We start from the raw sequence: 17,940 nt of genomic DNA, 5'->3' as shown, positions 1-17,940 counted from the left end.
CTCTAACATCAATAGCTCAAAATCAAGTCAAATTATCCATTAAAATTAAGCAGCTCCTATATTGTGTTATTGACTGACACTATAAACAATGTATGCTCATACAAGCATTTTACAACAAGTAGAGAAATGCATTAAACCGCCTTCAAAATGTTGTCGATAATTTTATAAATGGAGGAAGCCACGTTCTCATCAGCAGTAGTAATGATAGTACCAGTGGTTCCAATCTCTATAGAGGCTTTGTAAGGGTCATGTATGTGAATTGTACATGCAGTTTGTGATTTAGCATCACTCATACCATGTTCGATATTTCCACTGATGCCCATCTTTGATAATGCAGCCATAAGTTTTTCTGAATCAGGTAAACCCAAATGTTCCAAAGACTTATTACTCGAGGAATTTTTGTTATCATTTTCCAATAGCAAGTGATGTCTGCCATTTTCCATTAGTAGCTCTCCCTTCAATTTTGTTATATTGATTTCTTCTTTTTTGAATGTTTTCCAATAAAAATGGGAAGCCAAATCAGTAGCAATTTTTATCTCTGAGCTGTGCTTTCGATATGGTACTTTCAAAGTTTCAGCTTCAGTGTAATACAAAACGGAGAAAGAGTTTTCACTGGAAAGGTTGGTCTGCAGTCTCAACTCCTCAGGACACTAGAGATTAAGAAAGGAATAAAAATGAAAACAAACAATCATTTTATCACATGCATGTGTGTAGTTGTATAATATAGTGTATAATTATACTTACCAGTACAGTCTTCGGCCGCAATAACTTTAGTAAAGGTTGAACTGTCTGCAACCTACAGCGTGGAAATCAAACGAGAGAATAATAAATACATAAATCAAATTGTAGTTGGCACATATTACTCATCTTTTATAAGGACGTAATTAATAATAAAACAATTCATGGGTCTTCACCTAAAATCTAAGTTGTTAGATGAAGATACATGAATAATTTTATATTAAAAATTTCAGGGGTTAGTTAGTCCAAGACCATTTCTAATGTGGTATCAGTCTATTAGAACCTATCCAATTAAACGAAGAAATATGGATAGTTTTATATTATATTTATGCTACATTTTTAATGACAAAATTATAAAGAAATTAATGTTTTCAAAAAATACACCAAGTTTTGGGTATAGGTACTTTGAAATGGAGTGGGAAGAAAAGGAAGGTATACGCAATGTAATCCTATTGCCTAGCCAAAAAAACATTATATGGAACCATCCATAGATGTTAATTCTACAAACATCAGTAATCGAACAATTTATCAAGGCTGTATTTTTCATTTTCCATAGGTCGTTCTTCCCCCTATATTTCTTGGGTGGTATAATTAAAGAGTATAGACTGTTACTGGCTCGATGTTTATAGAGATTTTGAGAATTATCAGTAAGAACAATTACACATATACATCAATGTACATTGGAAGACGTGACCAAGGGAAAGGTAAGCCTACCCAATTCCAGAGGGAAAGAGACATTGAAGAACCTTCATTGCAACTGGTTGGAAAGGTAGAAGTGCTAGCTCAAGATTCAAAACATCCTGCTGATATAGGAAATCCAATGCAACAGCCAAATACGTCCAAACAACATTAAAAGGACAAAACTTAAAATACTGCAGATATGAAGATTCATTTGTACCTCAAAAATAAAGGAATAAAATGACTGCAATAAAGCATCATAATAACTATTAATATTATGTAAGGATGTGATGGAAATTTGGATACAGGGAGAGAATTCCGAGAATACAAATAACCAATAGTAGGAAAATCAATAGCTGAATAATTTCTGATGCTGTTGGAACGAGTGAGATATTTTTTAGGAAGCAAGTAGATTGTTTGAGAATTAAACATGTATTCCATTGAAGCACCAAGCCATGCTGGAATCAGAATAAGTTTGTTACACATGCGCCACATTAGCAGAGTCTAATAACCAAGTAAAATGGAAAACGTGACATGAAAAGACTAATATATGGTAAAAGAAATAAAGCATAGTATAAAAGGTGTTACTAACACAGCATATTAAGACTAATATATGGTAAAAGAAATAAAGCATAGTATAAAAGGTGTTACTAACACAGCATATTAAGACTATAACACTCCCCTTCAAGAATAGCCTTGACCTCAAGGATGAAAGTTTGGGGACTCCTGGAAGAGGCATAAAAGGAATCCTAAGTTGTTTGCTAAATGGTCACATCCTTTCACTTAACTAAAACTTTCGTATCAGTGATACAACCCCTTTTTACCATTTTCTATCAGTGGCGACCTCGGGTTTATAGGGAAGAGTAGAATTCAATGTGCATAATTCAATTGGAATACATAAAACACATCATGTATCTTTGCACAGGTGGAAGCTTTATTTGGTATATAGCTGCACCAATACGATCAATCACTTTGAAAGGGCCAAAGAACTTATTGGTAAGGTTGCAGCTTGAGATATACAAAATCTCCAATGCGGATTATTCAGTTCTGAGCTTTAAGAAGATGGAATTTGAGTAATTATATATATTACTGCATCTCTGGTAATTCTACTGCTAAGCTAGAAGCTTTTTCGGGGAGGTAAGGCAGATGGATTGGGGGCACCTGTCCATAAACTACTTCATAAGGAGTAGTATGAATGGAAGACTGAAAATTGATATTATACCACCATTCCCCGAGGCAAGCCACTTGGACAAGAATAATGCTCATTCGAACACATGCATCTAAGATAAGTATGAAGGCACTTGTTAACAATCTCAGTTTGTCCATCACATTGGAATTGAAGTTGCAACAACTCACTTCAAATCTTGCTAATAAAGATGGGATCCCCTATCACTGGCAATGGTGCTAGGTAGCTCGTGTAATTTAAACAAATTATCCAGAAAGTTGAGCTACATCCAGAACAGTGTAAGGATGGGATAAGGGAATGTAATAATAACACTAAAGTATAGTGTAAAATGGTGTCGCTAACACAGCATATTAACGTTGTAACAGGAAATATATCATACCTCAAGAATAAGTAAAGAATTTGGATTGCCACACCATTGTCGAAGCAGATGAACAACAGGACCCATTCGCATACTCCAGTGAGGACAAAATACAATGCAGGGTTCCTGCCAATTAGTTCTACAAGAAATACTTTAGTTTCTGATAGAAACTAAAAATAAAAAAAGTTTAGGCAAACCATTTCTGACTAGTTCAGTTTGTTAAAATAAGTGCTTCTCATATCTTGAAGCCATTAACAGAAACTCAACTGCTGTGAAACAAAAGCGTTACCCAAATAGTTAACATTGCAAAATTTCGCAGATAAGAAGTGCAGAAAACATACAAAATTTGACCAATCACATCAATTTTAATTAGATTATTATAAGCAAGCATAAAGGAAAACATGGTAAAAAAGAACTTACAAGAGTTCATGTGAATGAATAGCAGGAACCACATGAATCTTTTTCTCTTTCAAGAGATTGACGTGTGCAAACAGCTGTTCCCCAGCAAATAACTGCAGCAGCAATTACAGTAGGTAAAAAAGAAGTCAAACTCCAGAAATAAAAGTATGCAAGTGCAAGGTACCAAATTAATAATTCTAATGGTCCGTACTTTCTCTTGCCGTTGTTTGCAAAGCCACTCAGGTATGATATTAAGCAATGCCAGTAATTCTTCAGCCATTGAAGAAATTATATAAACTGGAACCTACAAATAGAAAAATTGTGATTACTTAATAATAGAAATCAGTGAGTGATATCCGATATTAATCCAGAAATCCAGTTTCCAGATAACTCTGCTTCTTTAATTAGAAAAACTAATTGGTTTCCAGTTCACTTTACAAACTTTGAAAGATGGAACTTTGGCATTTCCAGTTTTTCCCAATTTCCATTGCAGCACAAAATATAAAATATAAGGCAGTAAAATTGGAATAATGAACACTGGTAACCAGTATCATTTGGTATGGTCAAGTCTCTTGACAAACAAAAGTACAGAATTAGAATAAGAAAAATAAACAGAACTTAAGGCTAATGCCACATTAGTTGATAAAGATAGGTTTTTTACTAGTTAGTATGATGCAGAACAAGGCTAATTGACACCCAAAAAATATATTCCACATATCCGTCATAGCTTTTCTTGACTTCGATAATTGATTCATAGGGAAGATAGTAAAAAAGGAAAGGACACCTTCAAATCTGAAGCTTCAAGTGATGCCGTCATTTCCTCCAAAAGAAGCAAAACAGTTCCAAGTCGATCAATAGGAATAAGAACAGAACCACCTTTTTGTATATAATTTATAGTATTTGAGCATATGAAATCCAGCTTTTCCTTTTCCTCTGAGTTCTCAACAGAGTTATGGTTGAATCCAGCTAAATCTTGAGAACTTAAATAATAAACCATATGGAAGTCAATATATACATATTCATTACTACAGCCAGAGGATGAAAACTTGAACAACAATAACAGGTATCTGGGTGAAACATAGAGAGTACCTCATAGGTTGTAGCTTATCAGCAGCTGAAACAGAATAATTATCCGCATCCGAACTATCTTGAGTATCACCCAAGGAGAAGAAGTCTGAATAAATTAATGCACAAGTCCCCTGTAAACTGCAGTAATCAAAAGGCATTGCATGTGCAGAAATGAAGCTGGATCCTGAAACATAAGCAATATCTCCCTTTGGACTATTTAGGACCCAATTACAACTGCCTATTTCCATACCAGAGCTGAATGCCTTTATAACCAATGTACCATTGTAGCAAGCTTCCTCAGCATAATTAAGAGTGTTAATCTTTAGCATACAATCCTTCACATCAGCTGCACTGAGAAATTCCACAAATTAACTTCAAACAAAAAAATTGCTATAATTGACTTCGAAGAAGAAACGGGCACAGCAACAAGGTTTCTGTAACAGTGTAAAAAGCAACAGCTTAACTACACTAACAAGGACTCTATAAATGAGCATATAAAAATATTAAACAACACAAAAAACTTAGAGAATCCCAGAACCAGATGAGTTCTAAACACATCCATCCCTTACCCAGAATAGGGTTCAAGTGATTTTCACCGAATCTTACATTCTGTTTGGATGAAAGGAAAGAAAATAGAAAAGAGAGAAAACAAAAATAACAAGATATTTTCTTTTGTTTAGATGAAGAGAAAATAGAAAAACAAGGAGAAAGTTGGCTTTTAGAAACAAAAGTTCAAAATTTCCCTCGCCTCATCTGCTATCCACTCAAACATACCAAGGGTCAGACATAAATCTCAAGCAAGGAAGCAACAAGGAAGTCAAGAGCAATTTTACATGAAAAAATATAATTAATCCATCACAAGATAATATCATAGAACATTGCAATTACTAGTCAAGCACATTTCATTCAGCTTTTTAGATAAAGAAATATTTAGTACCATATAAATTTTTTGAGATAAAATGGTAGATCACCTGTACAAAGGCATCCAACCACCCCACTCCAGTCCATCTTTTCCTAATATTATCTCTCTCAATTCAGAAGGAAGGATTTCAAGCTCTTCCTGCCTCAGCCACGATGGAAAATTTGATTCTTCTGGTCCATAGAAATGCCTGAATTCCACATGCATTGATATAAGATCCTCCATCATTAGCTGACCTAATCTTGCTGATGCTTCAGTTACATATATCTAACCAATTGAACAAATATTAAGCTAACTATTTTGGTGACAGAAATCAACAAAAATGAGAATATAGCCCAATAATAACAACATCAAAAGACTACCTTAGCTGAGAAACCCTTTATTCGAGTAAGAAAGGGCAACCCCATAATACCCATTGGACTGGATATTAATACAACATCAATGAAAGAGGAATTCCACAGGTGCAAATTATTAACAGTCTTGTACCAAGGTTCAGCAAAAAGTAAGCTTTGAGCATGAAGGAGCTTTTCAATTTTCTGTCTTTTCCCAAACCCAACCCCTGAATCAAAACCATTAGCCTCAGTGTTGAAGCTTTCAACAACTGACAAACAATCCAGAGATGTAGGTATAGGGGAGAAGGCAAGGAGAGCAGAAAGGTCTAGTGGGCAATCTAATAATATCCTAATCCCACAAAAATTCAGCATGTGACATGGTGGGAAGTGAAAGCCCCTGCCTTTGCTCAAACATGTCTGCAAAACCCAGGGTAAAAAACAAATTTAAACAATGAAGAGAACATTTACCAAAGGAGTGTACATCGTATGTACTGCCCCACCCCTACACGCCCAGGAACATGTAACAAAGGTATAGAGGAAGAAACTTACAAACTTCATTGAGTATGAAATTAATAGCCTTTTCTAGATTGCCGCAGAAAGTGTGGCTGTGGAAGATGAAAGGGAGAGAAATAGGAACAGGAGAACTTTTGTCCGAAGGGAGCACTTTATGGAAAAACAATCTGCAAATGTAACCCATAAATTATAGATCATATAAAATAAAAATGCACTTAAGCAAGAAAATTCATTAAGTTATTTCCAATTTTTTAAAAATATTACCTTGGTATAAAAATCAATTTGGTATACTATACGCTATTCGCACTTAGAATGCATGTGAATGTTTAACTTACCAATAAGAGGAATTTATGGAATCCAAGGGAATTCTCTACCAAACCTCTTCTCCCCCCCCCCCACACCCCACAACAAAATGGGGTTGTTGAGCACATGAACAAACAATTGATTGAAACAACTTTGACCCTTCTTCTTCATGTCAATGTCCCTTCTTGTCAATTGGATGTCTCCATTTTTTTTGTCTAATTAGGTGTCTCATTGTATCCTCTTTTACAGCTACACGAACAACCTCAATCTACTAACATTTCATGTTTAAACTACCGCCCCCTCGAGATTAAAGAGAAACATACTCCATCAAACCGAGTCGAAAACGAAACGGCGTCGCTTCGACAGATAAACCATCAAAGCGAAAAGAGAAAAAAAAAATGGAAGACGACGAATAAGAAGAAGCTCTCAGTAGCAACCTCCTTCCCAGAAGCAAAACGGGGTTTCAGGGAAGAAAAGAAACAGCAAACCGTTAATCAGAAATTAAGTTCTATTGTTTAATTTACATTTAAAATAAAAATACGTAACACAAATACAAATAAATATAAGACATGCATGATAGTAAGATAGTTTATATGAATTGTTGTAAATAATTTGATGTGTACTGAAATCTAATAGACAAAATATTTTTTAAGTTGTCCCAATTAAAATTTATTAAATTTAAGTAAACCAAACAAAATTTTAATACAGTTTTTCGACAATTTTAATTTATTTCTATATTTTTATATTTATTATTTAATTAATTAATTTTACCTGCTACCTATTACTAGTTATAAGTTACCTATTACATGTTAACTTTCTAAATGTTACTTGTTACCTTTGATATGTTACTTGTTACTTATTATCTGCTACCTTCTATCGGTTACTTTCTACGTGTTACCTGATATAATATACTTACTACTTGTTACCTTTTACCTTCTTCTTCTACCCACTACCTTTTACCTTTTATCTTCTATCCATTACCGTTTACCCTCCAACTGCTACCTGCTATTTGTTACCTGTTATTTGTTACCTTCTACCTGCTACTTGTTATCTTTTACTTGCTAGATGTTACTTGTTACCTACTACTTGTTATATGTTACATGTTACCTGCTACCTACTACCTTCTACTTTCTACTACTACCTATTACTTGTTACCTGCTACCTACTATCAGTTACCTACTACTTTTACCTATTACCTCTTTGATACTTGCTACCTGTTACATGTTACCTACTACCTGCTACATGCTACTTATTATCTTTAACATGTTACTTGTTATTCGCTACCTGTTACTTGCAATCATCTACTTACTACGTGCTACCTACTACCTACTACCTTCTATTTTCTACTACTACTTATCACCTGTTACCTGTTACCTATTATCAGTTACCTATTACCTCTTTGACACTTGCTACCTGCTACATGTTACCTACTACCTACTACCTGCTACTTATTATTTTTGACATGTTACTTGTTATTCGCTACCTGTTACTTGCTACGTGTTACCTGCTACCTATTACATGCTACCTGCTACCTGCTACCTGCTACCTGCTACATGTTACCTGCTACATGTTACCTGCTACATGTTACCTGCTACATGTTACCTGCTACATGTTACCTGCTACATGTTACCTGCTACATGTTACCTGCTACATGTTACCTGCTACATGTTATCTGTTACATGTTACTTGTTACTTGTTACCTGCTACCCATTACTTTATACCTTCTATCTGCTATCTTCTACCTTTTATCTTATACTTGCTACATTTTACCTTCTACCTGCTAACTGCTAGCTTCTACCTGCTAACTGTTACTTTCTACCTACTAACTGCTACCTTCTATTTCTTACTTGTTACATGTTACTTGTTACATGTTATCTACTACATTCTACCTACTATCTATTACCTTATACATGTTACCTGCTACCCCTTACTTGATATTTGTTTCCTGCTACCTATTACCCACTACCTGCTACCCATTACATATTACCTATTACATCCTACCTGCTACCTGTTACCTTTTACCTTTTACCTTCTATTTGCTATCTTTTACTGTTTATCTCCTACCTGCTACCTTTTATCTTCTATCTTCTACCCACTACCTTCTATCTTCTACTTGCTACCTTATACTACCTGCTACCTGTTGTTACTGCTACGTGTTACTTATTTTCTGTTACATGTTACCTGCTACCTTCTACCTACCACATGTTGCATGATAATTGTTATTTGCTACATGTTCCCTACTACTTGCTATTTGTTACCTTTTACCTTTGACCTACTGCCCGTAACTTGTTACATGTTACCTGCTACTTGCTACCTTCTACCTGCTATATGTGTTACTTGTTACTCGCTACTTGCTACATGATACATGTTATCTGCTACCTACTACCTTCTACCTTTTACCTGCTACTTGCTACCTGCTATTTTATACTTTCTATTTGTTATTTTGTATCTACTACTTTCTACCTTTTACCTTCTACGTGTTACCTGCTAGCTATTACCTGTTACCTATTACCTGCTACTTGTTACTTATTATCTGCTACCTTCTACCTTCTAATTGTTACCTGTTACTTGCTACTTGTTACACGTTACTTGCCATATGGTACCTGCTACCTACTACTTGTTACTTGTCACCTGTTACTTGTTACCTGCTACCTTCTACCAACTGCATGTTACCTGTTACCTACTACCTGCTGCCTTTTACCTTCTACCTACTACCTGCTATCTTCTACCTTCTACCTTTTACCTTCTGCCTGTTACCTACTATTTGTTAATTGTTACTTTTTACCTGCTACCTGATACATGTTATCTATTACGTGTTACTTTCTACCTTTTATCTTTTTCCTTCTACTTGCTACCTTTTACATGTTACCTATTATTTGTTTCCAATGACCTATTACTTGTTACCTTCTACCTTATATCTACTACTTGCTACATGTTACCTGCTACATGTTGTTCTCTATTACTTGCTATTTGTTACCATATACTTTTAATATGCTATTTGCTACCTGTTACCTGTTAATTGTTATGTGCCATCCGCTACTTGCTATGTGCTACATGTTACCTGTTACCTACTACCTACTATCTGTTACCTATTACCTGTTACATGCTAATTACATTTTATATGTTACCTGTTACCTTTCTACCTGCTATCTTCTACCTTTTATTTTTTACATGTTGTCTTCTACTTTCTATCAGCTACCTGATACCTACTACATGTTACCTGTTACATATAACTTGTTACCTTCTACCTGCTACGTTGTACGTGTTACCTTCCACCTGATGTTTGTTACCTGTTACCTATTACCTGTTACCTATTACATGTTACCTGTTACCTGCTACCTGCTACATGCTACCTGCTACCTGTTACCTGTTACCTGCTACCTGCTACCTGTTACCTGTTACATGTTACCTGTTACCTTTCTACCTGCTACGTTACATATTATATGTTACTTGTTACCTGTTACATGTTACTTGTTACCTGCTACCTGTTACCTGCTACCTGCTACCTGTTACTTGGTACCTGCTACCTGCTACCTGTTACCTGCTACCTGTTACCTCCTACCTGCTACCTGCTACATGCTACCTGTTACCTGCTACCTGTTACCTGTTACCTGTTACTTGCTACCTGCTACCTGTTACCTGCTACATGTTACCTGCTACCTGGTACCTGTTACCTGTTACCCGCTACCTGTTACCTGCTACCTGTTACCTACTACCTACTACCTGCTACCTGTTACCTGCTACATGTTACTTGCTACCTGTTACCTGCTACCTGTTACCTGTTATCTGCTACCTGTTACCTGCTACCTGCTACATGTTACCTGTTATCTGCTATCTGCTACCTGTTACCTGCTACCTGCTACCTGCTACCTGCTACCTGCTACCTGCTACCTGTTACCTGTTACCTGCTACCTGCTACCTGCTACCTGTTACCGGCTACCTGCTACCTGTTACCTGCTACCTGCTACCTGTTACCTGCTACATGCTACCTGCTATCTGTTACCTGTTACCTGCTACCTCCTACCTGTTACCTGCTACCTGCTACCTGTTACCTGTTACCTGCTACCTGTTACCTACTACCTGTTACCTGTTTCCTGCTACCTGTTACCTGCTACTTGGTACCTATTACCTACTACCTGCTACTTGTTACCTGCTACCTGTTACTTGTTACCTGCTACCTGCTACCTGTTACCTGCTACCTGTTACCTGCTACCTGCTACCTGCTACCTGTTACTTGTTACCTGTTACTTGCTACCTGCTACATGTTACCTGTTACCTTTTACCTGGTACCTGCTACATGTTACCTGCTACCTGGTACCTGCTACCTGTTAACTTGTTACCTTCTACCTGCTACGTTACGTATTATCTGTTACTTGTTACTTTTTACTTTTTACCTGTTACATGTTACCTGTTACATGCTACCTGTTACCTGCTACCTGCTACATGTTACTTGTTACCTGCTACCTGCTACGTGTTACCTGCTACCTGCTACCTGCTACTTGTTACCTGCTACCTGTTACCTGCTACCTGTTACCTACTACCTACTACCTGTTACCTGTTACCTGTTACCTGCTACCTGCTACCTGCTACCTGTTACCTGCTACCTGTTACCTGCTACCTGTTACCTGCTACCTGCTACCTGTTACCTGCTACCTGTTACCTGCTACCTGTTACCTGTTACCTATTACCTGTTACCTGTAACCTGCTACCTGCTACCTACTACCTATTACCTGCTACCTACTACCTGTTACCTGCTACATGTTACTTGCTACCTGTTACCTGCTACCTGCTACCTGTTACCTGCTACCTGCTACCTGTTACCTGCTACCTGCTACCTGCTACCTGCTACTTGTTACCTGCTACCTGTTACCTGCTACCTGCTACCTGTTACCTGCTACCTGCTACCTGTTACCTACTACCTGCTACCTGCTACCTCCTACCTGTTACCTGCTACCTCCTACCTATTACCGGCTACCTCCTACCTATTACCTAGTACCTGCTACCTACTACCTGCTACCTGTGACCTGGTACCTGTTACCTGCTACCTGCTACCTGCTACCGGCTACATGTTACCTGTTACCTGCTACCTGCTACCTGCTACCTGTTACCTGTTACCTGCTACCTCTTACCTGGTACCTGCTACCTGCTACCTGCTACCTGTTACCTGGTACCTGGTACCTGGTACCTGGTACCTGGTACCTGTTACCTGTTACATGTTACTTGCTACCTGTTACCTGTTACCTGTTACCTGCTACCTGCTACCTGTTACCTGTTACCTGCTACCTGTTACCTGCTACCTGCTACCTGTTACCTGATACCTGCTACGTGCTACCTGTTACCTGCTACCTGTTACCTGATACCTGTTACGTGCTACCTGTTACCTGCTACCTGTTACCTGTTACCTGCTACCTGTTACCTGTTACCTGCTACCTGTTACTTGCTACCTGCTACTTGTTACCTGCTACCTGTTACTTATTACCTGCTACCTGTTACCTGTTACCTGTTACCTGCTACATGTTACCTGCTACCTGCTACCTGCTACCTGCTACCTGCTACCTGCTACCTGCTACCTGCTACCTGCTACCTGCTACCTGTTACATTCTACTTGTTACCTGCTACCTGTTAACTACTACCTGCTACCTGCTACCTGCTACGTGTTACCTGTTACCTGCTACCTGTTACCTGCTATCTGCTACCTGTTACCATCTACCTGTTACCTGCTACCTGTTACCTTTTACCTGCTACCTGCTACCTGCTATCTGTTATTTGTTACCTGTTACCTGTTACCTGCTACCTGCTACCTGCTACATGCTACATGCTACCTGCTACCTGCTACATGCTACATGCTACCTGCTACCTGTTACCTGCTACCTGCTACCTGCTACCTGCTACTTGTTAACTGTTACCTGCTACCTGTTACTTGTTAACTGTTACCTGCTACCTGCTACATGTTACCTGCTACCTGCTACCTACTACCTGTTACCTGCTACCTGCTACCTGCTACCTGCTACCTGCTACCTGCTACCTGCTACCTGTTACCTACTACCTACTACCTGCTACCTGTTACCTTCTACATATTACTTGCTACCTGTTACCTGCTACCTGTTACCTGTTATCTGCTACCTGTTACCTGTTACCTGCTACCTGCTACCTGTTACCTGCTACCTGCTACCTGTTACCTGTTACATGCTATCTGCTACCTGCTACCTGCTACCTGTTACCTGCTACTTGTTACCGGCTACCTGCTACCTATTACCTGCTACCTGCTACCTGTTACCTGCTACATGCTACCTGCTACCTGTTACCTGCTACCTGTTACCTGCTACCTGTTACCTGCTACCTGTTACCTACTACCTGTTACTTGTTACCTGTTTCCTGCTACCTGTTACCTTCTACCTACTACTTGCTACCTGTTACCTGTTACTTGGTACCTATTACCTACTACCTGTTACCTGCTACTTGCTACCTGTTATTTGTTACATATTACGTATTACTTGTTATTTGTTATGTTTTACCTACTACTTACTCCATATTACCTGTTATTTTCTACCTACTACCTGTTACTTATTATCTAAACTGAAACGAACATAATTGTTGGTCTCATTTAACCCATTGGTTAACCTATAATTTTTATATCAACAAGTTTCTAAAAATAATATTTAAAAAGTATAGTAGCTTTTAGAAATAATAATTATAATATTTTATTAAAATATCCACTTGTATTATAGTTTATATATCAAATTACAGTATCTAAAACACTAAATTAATTTATTTATGCTAGTTAAATTTGAAATTATATATTTTATATTTAATTTTTTATTCATTTTTTTTTAAATGAACAAAAATGGCCTATTTGCTCATTTAGATTTCTTCATTAATTAATTAAGCATTTAGTGAGAATTAAAGTTAAAATGCTCCGAGAGATATTAAAGGAGTAAATATTTACTAAACATTAAATATAGACTTTCTCATTAAGATTTTTGGTAAGGTATCTTTCTATACCCCATGTATAGAAGACTTGTAACATGGTAGAAGCTACTATTTAAATCCATCTTAGGCATTCAATTATCCTTTTTTAAAACAAATGTGAAGTATTCTTCTAATTTCACCTGAGAAAAAAAATTATCTATATTATACTTGGTAAGAATCGAGATAGAAAAAAGAAAATTATATAAATTATTTTGAATATTTTCAACTAATGTAGAAATTAAACATATTAGATGGATTATTTCGCCAACCAGTATGACTTGTTATTAAAAAAAATAAAACATGAATTATTTAAAGCATTATGACATTTTCTACATCGACCATAAACACTATCAATATAGAATGGGTTCTTTTTTCTTTTTTTTTAAATGTTAATTTGTATATTTTGTTGCACCAAAGTCATTTATAATTGCCGTAAAATTATAATTGAGATTAAAATAATATAACCAAATCTTTACATTTAAGTAACTTATAACTTAATAAAGTTTTTTCTCATATTTAATATTCAATCATTGTGACTACTAATGGTTCGTGTTCATCCACTTAATTTGTTAAATTAATTTATAAAATTAAATTTGTATTAATTTTATATAATATGAAATGTATTTATTTTTATTTGATGTGGAATCTCCAACTTATATATTTTATGTCGCCGACTCTTACATGAGATTTTACCTGAGTGACGTGATAAATCCAACAAACTCTTATTATAATAGACTTTAAATCATTAAGATATCATATTAAGAAATAAATTTTAAATATAATTCAACCTTATAAAATTGATTTATAAAATAAAATTTAGATAAATTTATAATTTTTAAAATGTCTTTTATCTTTTATTGACGCTGTGATCTTCATTTATATTATACATATAGTATTTATAAAACTTTGAACATGCTGACTTATTCAACCATTACTTTGAATTTGAATATATGTAAAATTGAGATAGAAAACGCAAAGTAACTGTTATCGAAGTGATCCCATATTAGTGAATAGTTAAAATGGTTAATTATGCATGTGCATATTTGAGAAGAAAAAATAGTTAGCTTGTTAAATTTGGTAGCCATTTTGATGATATGATTTACACTAAGCCTTTACCAGGTTAAACAATATATATATATTGTGATGATGTTTTGTTATGTGATGCTATCTCCTCAATTCATGGTTTTCCTTTGCTGAAGTGAAGGGTCCCACTACAGGCCAACTAAAATGCTTTTTACCAACTTTTGCAGATCTCCATAAAAGAATGCTCCCTGTTATCCCAATACTCCTTTCAGCTTTGCTTTGCACTGACTAATAAAGCTAACAATATGACTAAGCCATCAAACAAATACTCCAACACTTGCTCATAATTTATTGTTTTCTTCCTCCTCTGTCTGCTTTTATTATTCATTCATTCATTTCCCAAGTTATTATATTTATCATTCTCAATTTAGTTCCTTATTTCGGACGTGAATATAGTTCCATATCGCTTAGTTTCACATCGTTTAGGAGTTGAAGTAAATGACAGTTTATATACTTCTTTCCTCCACAACCCATCGAGGTGCATTTTAAGGACAAAATCGTGACTTTCCACCGATTTTCAAAGCGAACAATACCTCAGATGTGCTGATTGATCCTAATAATGTTATCTTTCGAATTTGAAGTCGGAACATTAGCATCCACCATGGAGCCAAAAAGACTCCTTAGCCCCTCAGCTAGGGAGAATCCATGCTATCTTTAATACAATTTTTACTTTATTTTAAGGAATTTACTTTTAGAAAACAAGACAATTTGATTTACTCTATCAAAATTGACACTTAACGGTAATCCGTTATACCACTTAACTAAATTATGCACTGTATTTTCGTTGTTATTAGTATATATTTTTGCTCAACATTTTTACTCATATTTAACACGAAATTCATATGTATGTATATTAAGAGTTTTATCTTCGTGAAATTTCACAAGTAATTATTATCATCTTGTTTTTTGGGTGACACGTGCCAAACATAAACTGCCAAACATAAATTGTACAGGGTGTACTTTGATTATTCTCGTATGCTACATTTAAATTATCCATACTATTATTATTCTTACCAGTTTTGTAAAAAAAATTATAATATAGAACTAGATTTAAATCTCATTTTATTTAATTAATTATATAAGATAAGAATGAGTTAGACTTTAGATATACTTTATTAAAATTATATCAAAGTAATTTATAATGTTAAAAGACCCTACATCAATCAAATAATATAATAAACACAAACTTCGTTATATTATATCAGTTTTTGTGAAGAAACTAAAAGTTTTGAAAAGTATTTTTGTTTTGTGTGATTGTTAAAAGTTAAATCTGATTTTCTTAATTGGTAATATTCTTATGGATCCATTTTACTGAATAAGAGGCTTCTGATAGAAGAAATGTAAAGGAAAAAGCTAAAGGGTTTGTATCCCAGTAAGAGCAAATAAAGGAAAATGAAAAAGAAAAGGGAAAAAGATATATGAAGACTTTGTAGAGGAGATTCTGCTGCCAATTTATAGCAGTCAAAATTATATTCTTTTCTTAATGGCAAATATATCAGTATACAAGTGTTAGAGAAGAAAATAAAAGTCAAAATCTTATTTCAGTTTGCTTTTCTAAGAGAGTAGTATATTTAATTGCCTAATTATTTAGATTAATTCACTATCATTCAATATTTAGTAACAATTTCTTAAGAAAATAAGAATTAAAAAACCACGTATCAAATCTTTTACAACTCAAGATTTTTACCTCCTAAAGAATCAAGAAATATGTTTTTCACAACTATAACACTCTCATTCAAGTGTTTGATATTATGAAATTTCTCAATTTAATTAAAAAATAACTTAAAATAATTCTTATATAAATCTGATAAAATTAATTCATTAAAACTGATTTTAATCCATTTAAAATTCCTCATATTATGAGTAACCTTTAATGGAAAATTCGAATTTTTAATTCATTAAAATTTATTAAAACAGCTTAATTAATCTTCATCTAATCTAATTCATATTTATTCATATGCATGTTTTTTTTAGGCAATAAAAATAATTTACAAATTACAATTCTAAAATACAAGATAAAACATCAAATCAAATCAAAATTATTTTGTTAACGGTTGTAAACATCTAACTTCAAGAGTGAAGGTTTTAAACAATAAACAGTACAACAAAATTATTAAATAAAAAATAATTTTAATAACCAAAATAATTAGTGGTATATAAAATAGTTTCTATTATTAACAAAAATTTATAAAGTAGTTTCTAAATTAGTATTAACTAAAACTTGGGTAGCTAATTTAGATATTATTTAGAAGTGAATTTTAAGTCTAATTCAACCCATAAAATCAGCTTATGAGACTAGATTTGCATCTACTTATATACAATTAAATGTTCTCATATCTAGTCAATGTGGGATATCCAACACACTCCCTAACGTCGAGAGTGATAGTTTGTGCATGAGACAACATATTATGGGTGGTCCGATAATGGTCTGGGTGGCCTGATAAACCCACACTTATTAGAATAAACTCGAAATGGTTCTGATACCATATTTATAAATGAACTTTAAGCCTAACTCAACCTCATAAAGCAAGCCAGCTTTATGAGGTTGAGTTAGGTTTAAAAACAATTTCTTAATAGATATCAATTTAGAAACCATTTTATAATATTTTATTAATAATAAAAATCATATTAGATACCATTTTTTTTTTGTTAATCTTTCAATTAATATTTAATTTAGTCAATAAATGATTAATTATTTTTTTATCTCTAAATTTAGTTATTATTTAATGATTTTCTTGTAATGAATATTAAATATGATTAAGTTGATTAAATTTTTTTAATATTAATTTAAACACACTCAGATATTTTTTTTATCGTGCTTAGTCAAAGACAGTAATATTGTTTATTTCAAAATATTATTATACAATTTCTTAATATATATTCTATTTGTTTTTCATTTTCTCATTATAGCTCCATAATAAGTAGCTAACAATACTTCGTTTATATTAAGAAACATTAACACGAAACTTTTTTTTCTTCAAAAAAACATCAAATAAAATGTGATGGAAGAAGTGATTTACAAGCCTTAAAAATTAATTTAGTTATTAACATTAAACTTTTCTTAACTTTATATATATATATATATATATATATATATACACAATTATTCTAGTTTTTTATATGCAGATGTAAATAGGTGATGAGATTTTCAAAATACATAAATTAAACTTCTAAAGAGTCTAATACATTAATGTTTTTATTTATTTTTCCTATAACTATTAGTTTTTAAAGTTAGGCTACATATATTAACAAACATAAATAAGTTTGTTAAGTTTAATCGATCACGCTCAATTTATATATATATATATATATATATATATATATAAATTATTTATTTTAAGGACATATAATATATCTAATTGACTTATGAATAAGGAATTGTTGGAACACGAAA

At 34.1% G+C, this 17,940-nt stretch overlaps 1 protein-coding gene across 6 annotated transcripts; it reads right to left on the bottom strand.

The window, feature by feature from the left end:
• Positions 1-22: 22 nt before the first annotated feature.
• On the bottom strand, positions 23-7,024 carry LOC137812595 (integrator complex subunit). 6 transcript variants are annotated; one of them, XM_068614685.2, is made up of 12 exons: positions 6,527-7,024; positions 6,228-6,358; positions 5,709-6,095; positions 5,399-5,613; positions 4,449-4,778; positions 4,144-4,339; positions 3,571-3,663; positions 3,381-3,472; positions 2,982-3,099; positions 1,453-1,538; positions 745-796; positions 23-650 (listed from the first exon to the last, which is right to left on the bottom strand). In XM_068614685.2, the coding sequence occupies exons 2-12, from the start codon at positions 6,234-6,236 to the stop codon at positions 132-134; spliced, it is 2,097 nt and encodes a 698-aa protein (XP_068470786.1). In that variant the 5' UTR covers positions 6,237-6,358; positions 6,527-7,024; the 3' UTR covers positions 23-131. The 6 variants fall into 6 exon arrangements, with proteins under 6 accessions (XP_068470786.1, XP_068470785.1, XP_090155194.1 ...); XM_068614684.2 differs by having other exon boundaries at positions 1,453-1,541; positions 6,527-6,990; XM_090299068.1 differs by having other exon boundaries at positions 4,449-4,773; positions 6,527-6,990.
• Between the last annotated feature and the right edge of the window lie 10,916 nt (positions 7,025-17,940).

This window comes from Phaseolus vulgaris, chromosome 2 (assembly GCF_051622355.1).
Source record: "Phaseolus vulgaris cultivar YP4 chromosome 2, ASM5162235v1, whole genome shotgun sequence".
In the NCBI taxonomy this organism is placed as follows: Eukaryota; Viridiplantae; Streptophyta; class Magnoliopsida; order Fabales; family Fabaceae; genus Phaseolus; species Phaseolus vulgaris.
The sequence above is the reverse complement of the archived record's forward strand: the minus strand, read 5'-3'. Positions and strand labels throughout refer to the sequence as shown.

Bases quoted from the DNA above. Each gene is read 5' to 3' on its own strand.
- LOC137812595 (XM_068614684.2), bottom strand. The intron at 5,614-5,708 runs GTAGTCTTTTGA...TCAATTGGTTAG, and splicing joins TAAAGGGTTTCTCAGCTAAG to ATATATGTAACTGAAGCATC. The intron at 3,473-3,570 runs GTACGGACCATT...TTGCTGCTGCAG, and splicing joins GCAAACAACGGCAAGAGAAA to TTATTTGCTGGGGAACAGCT.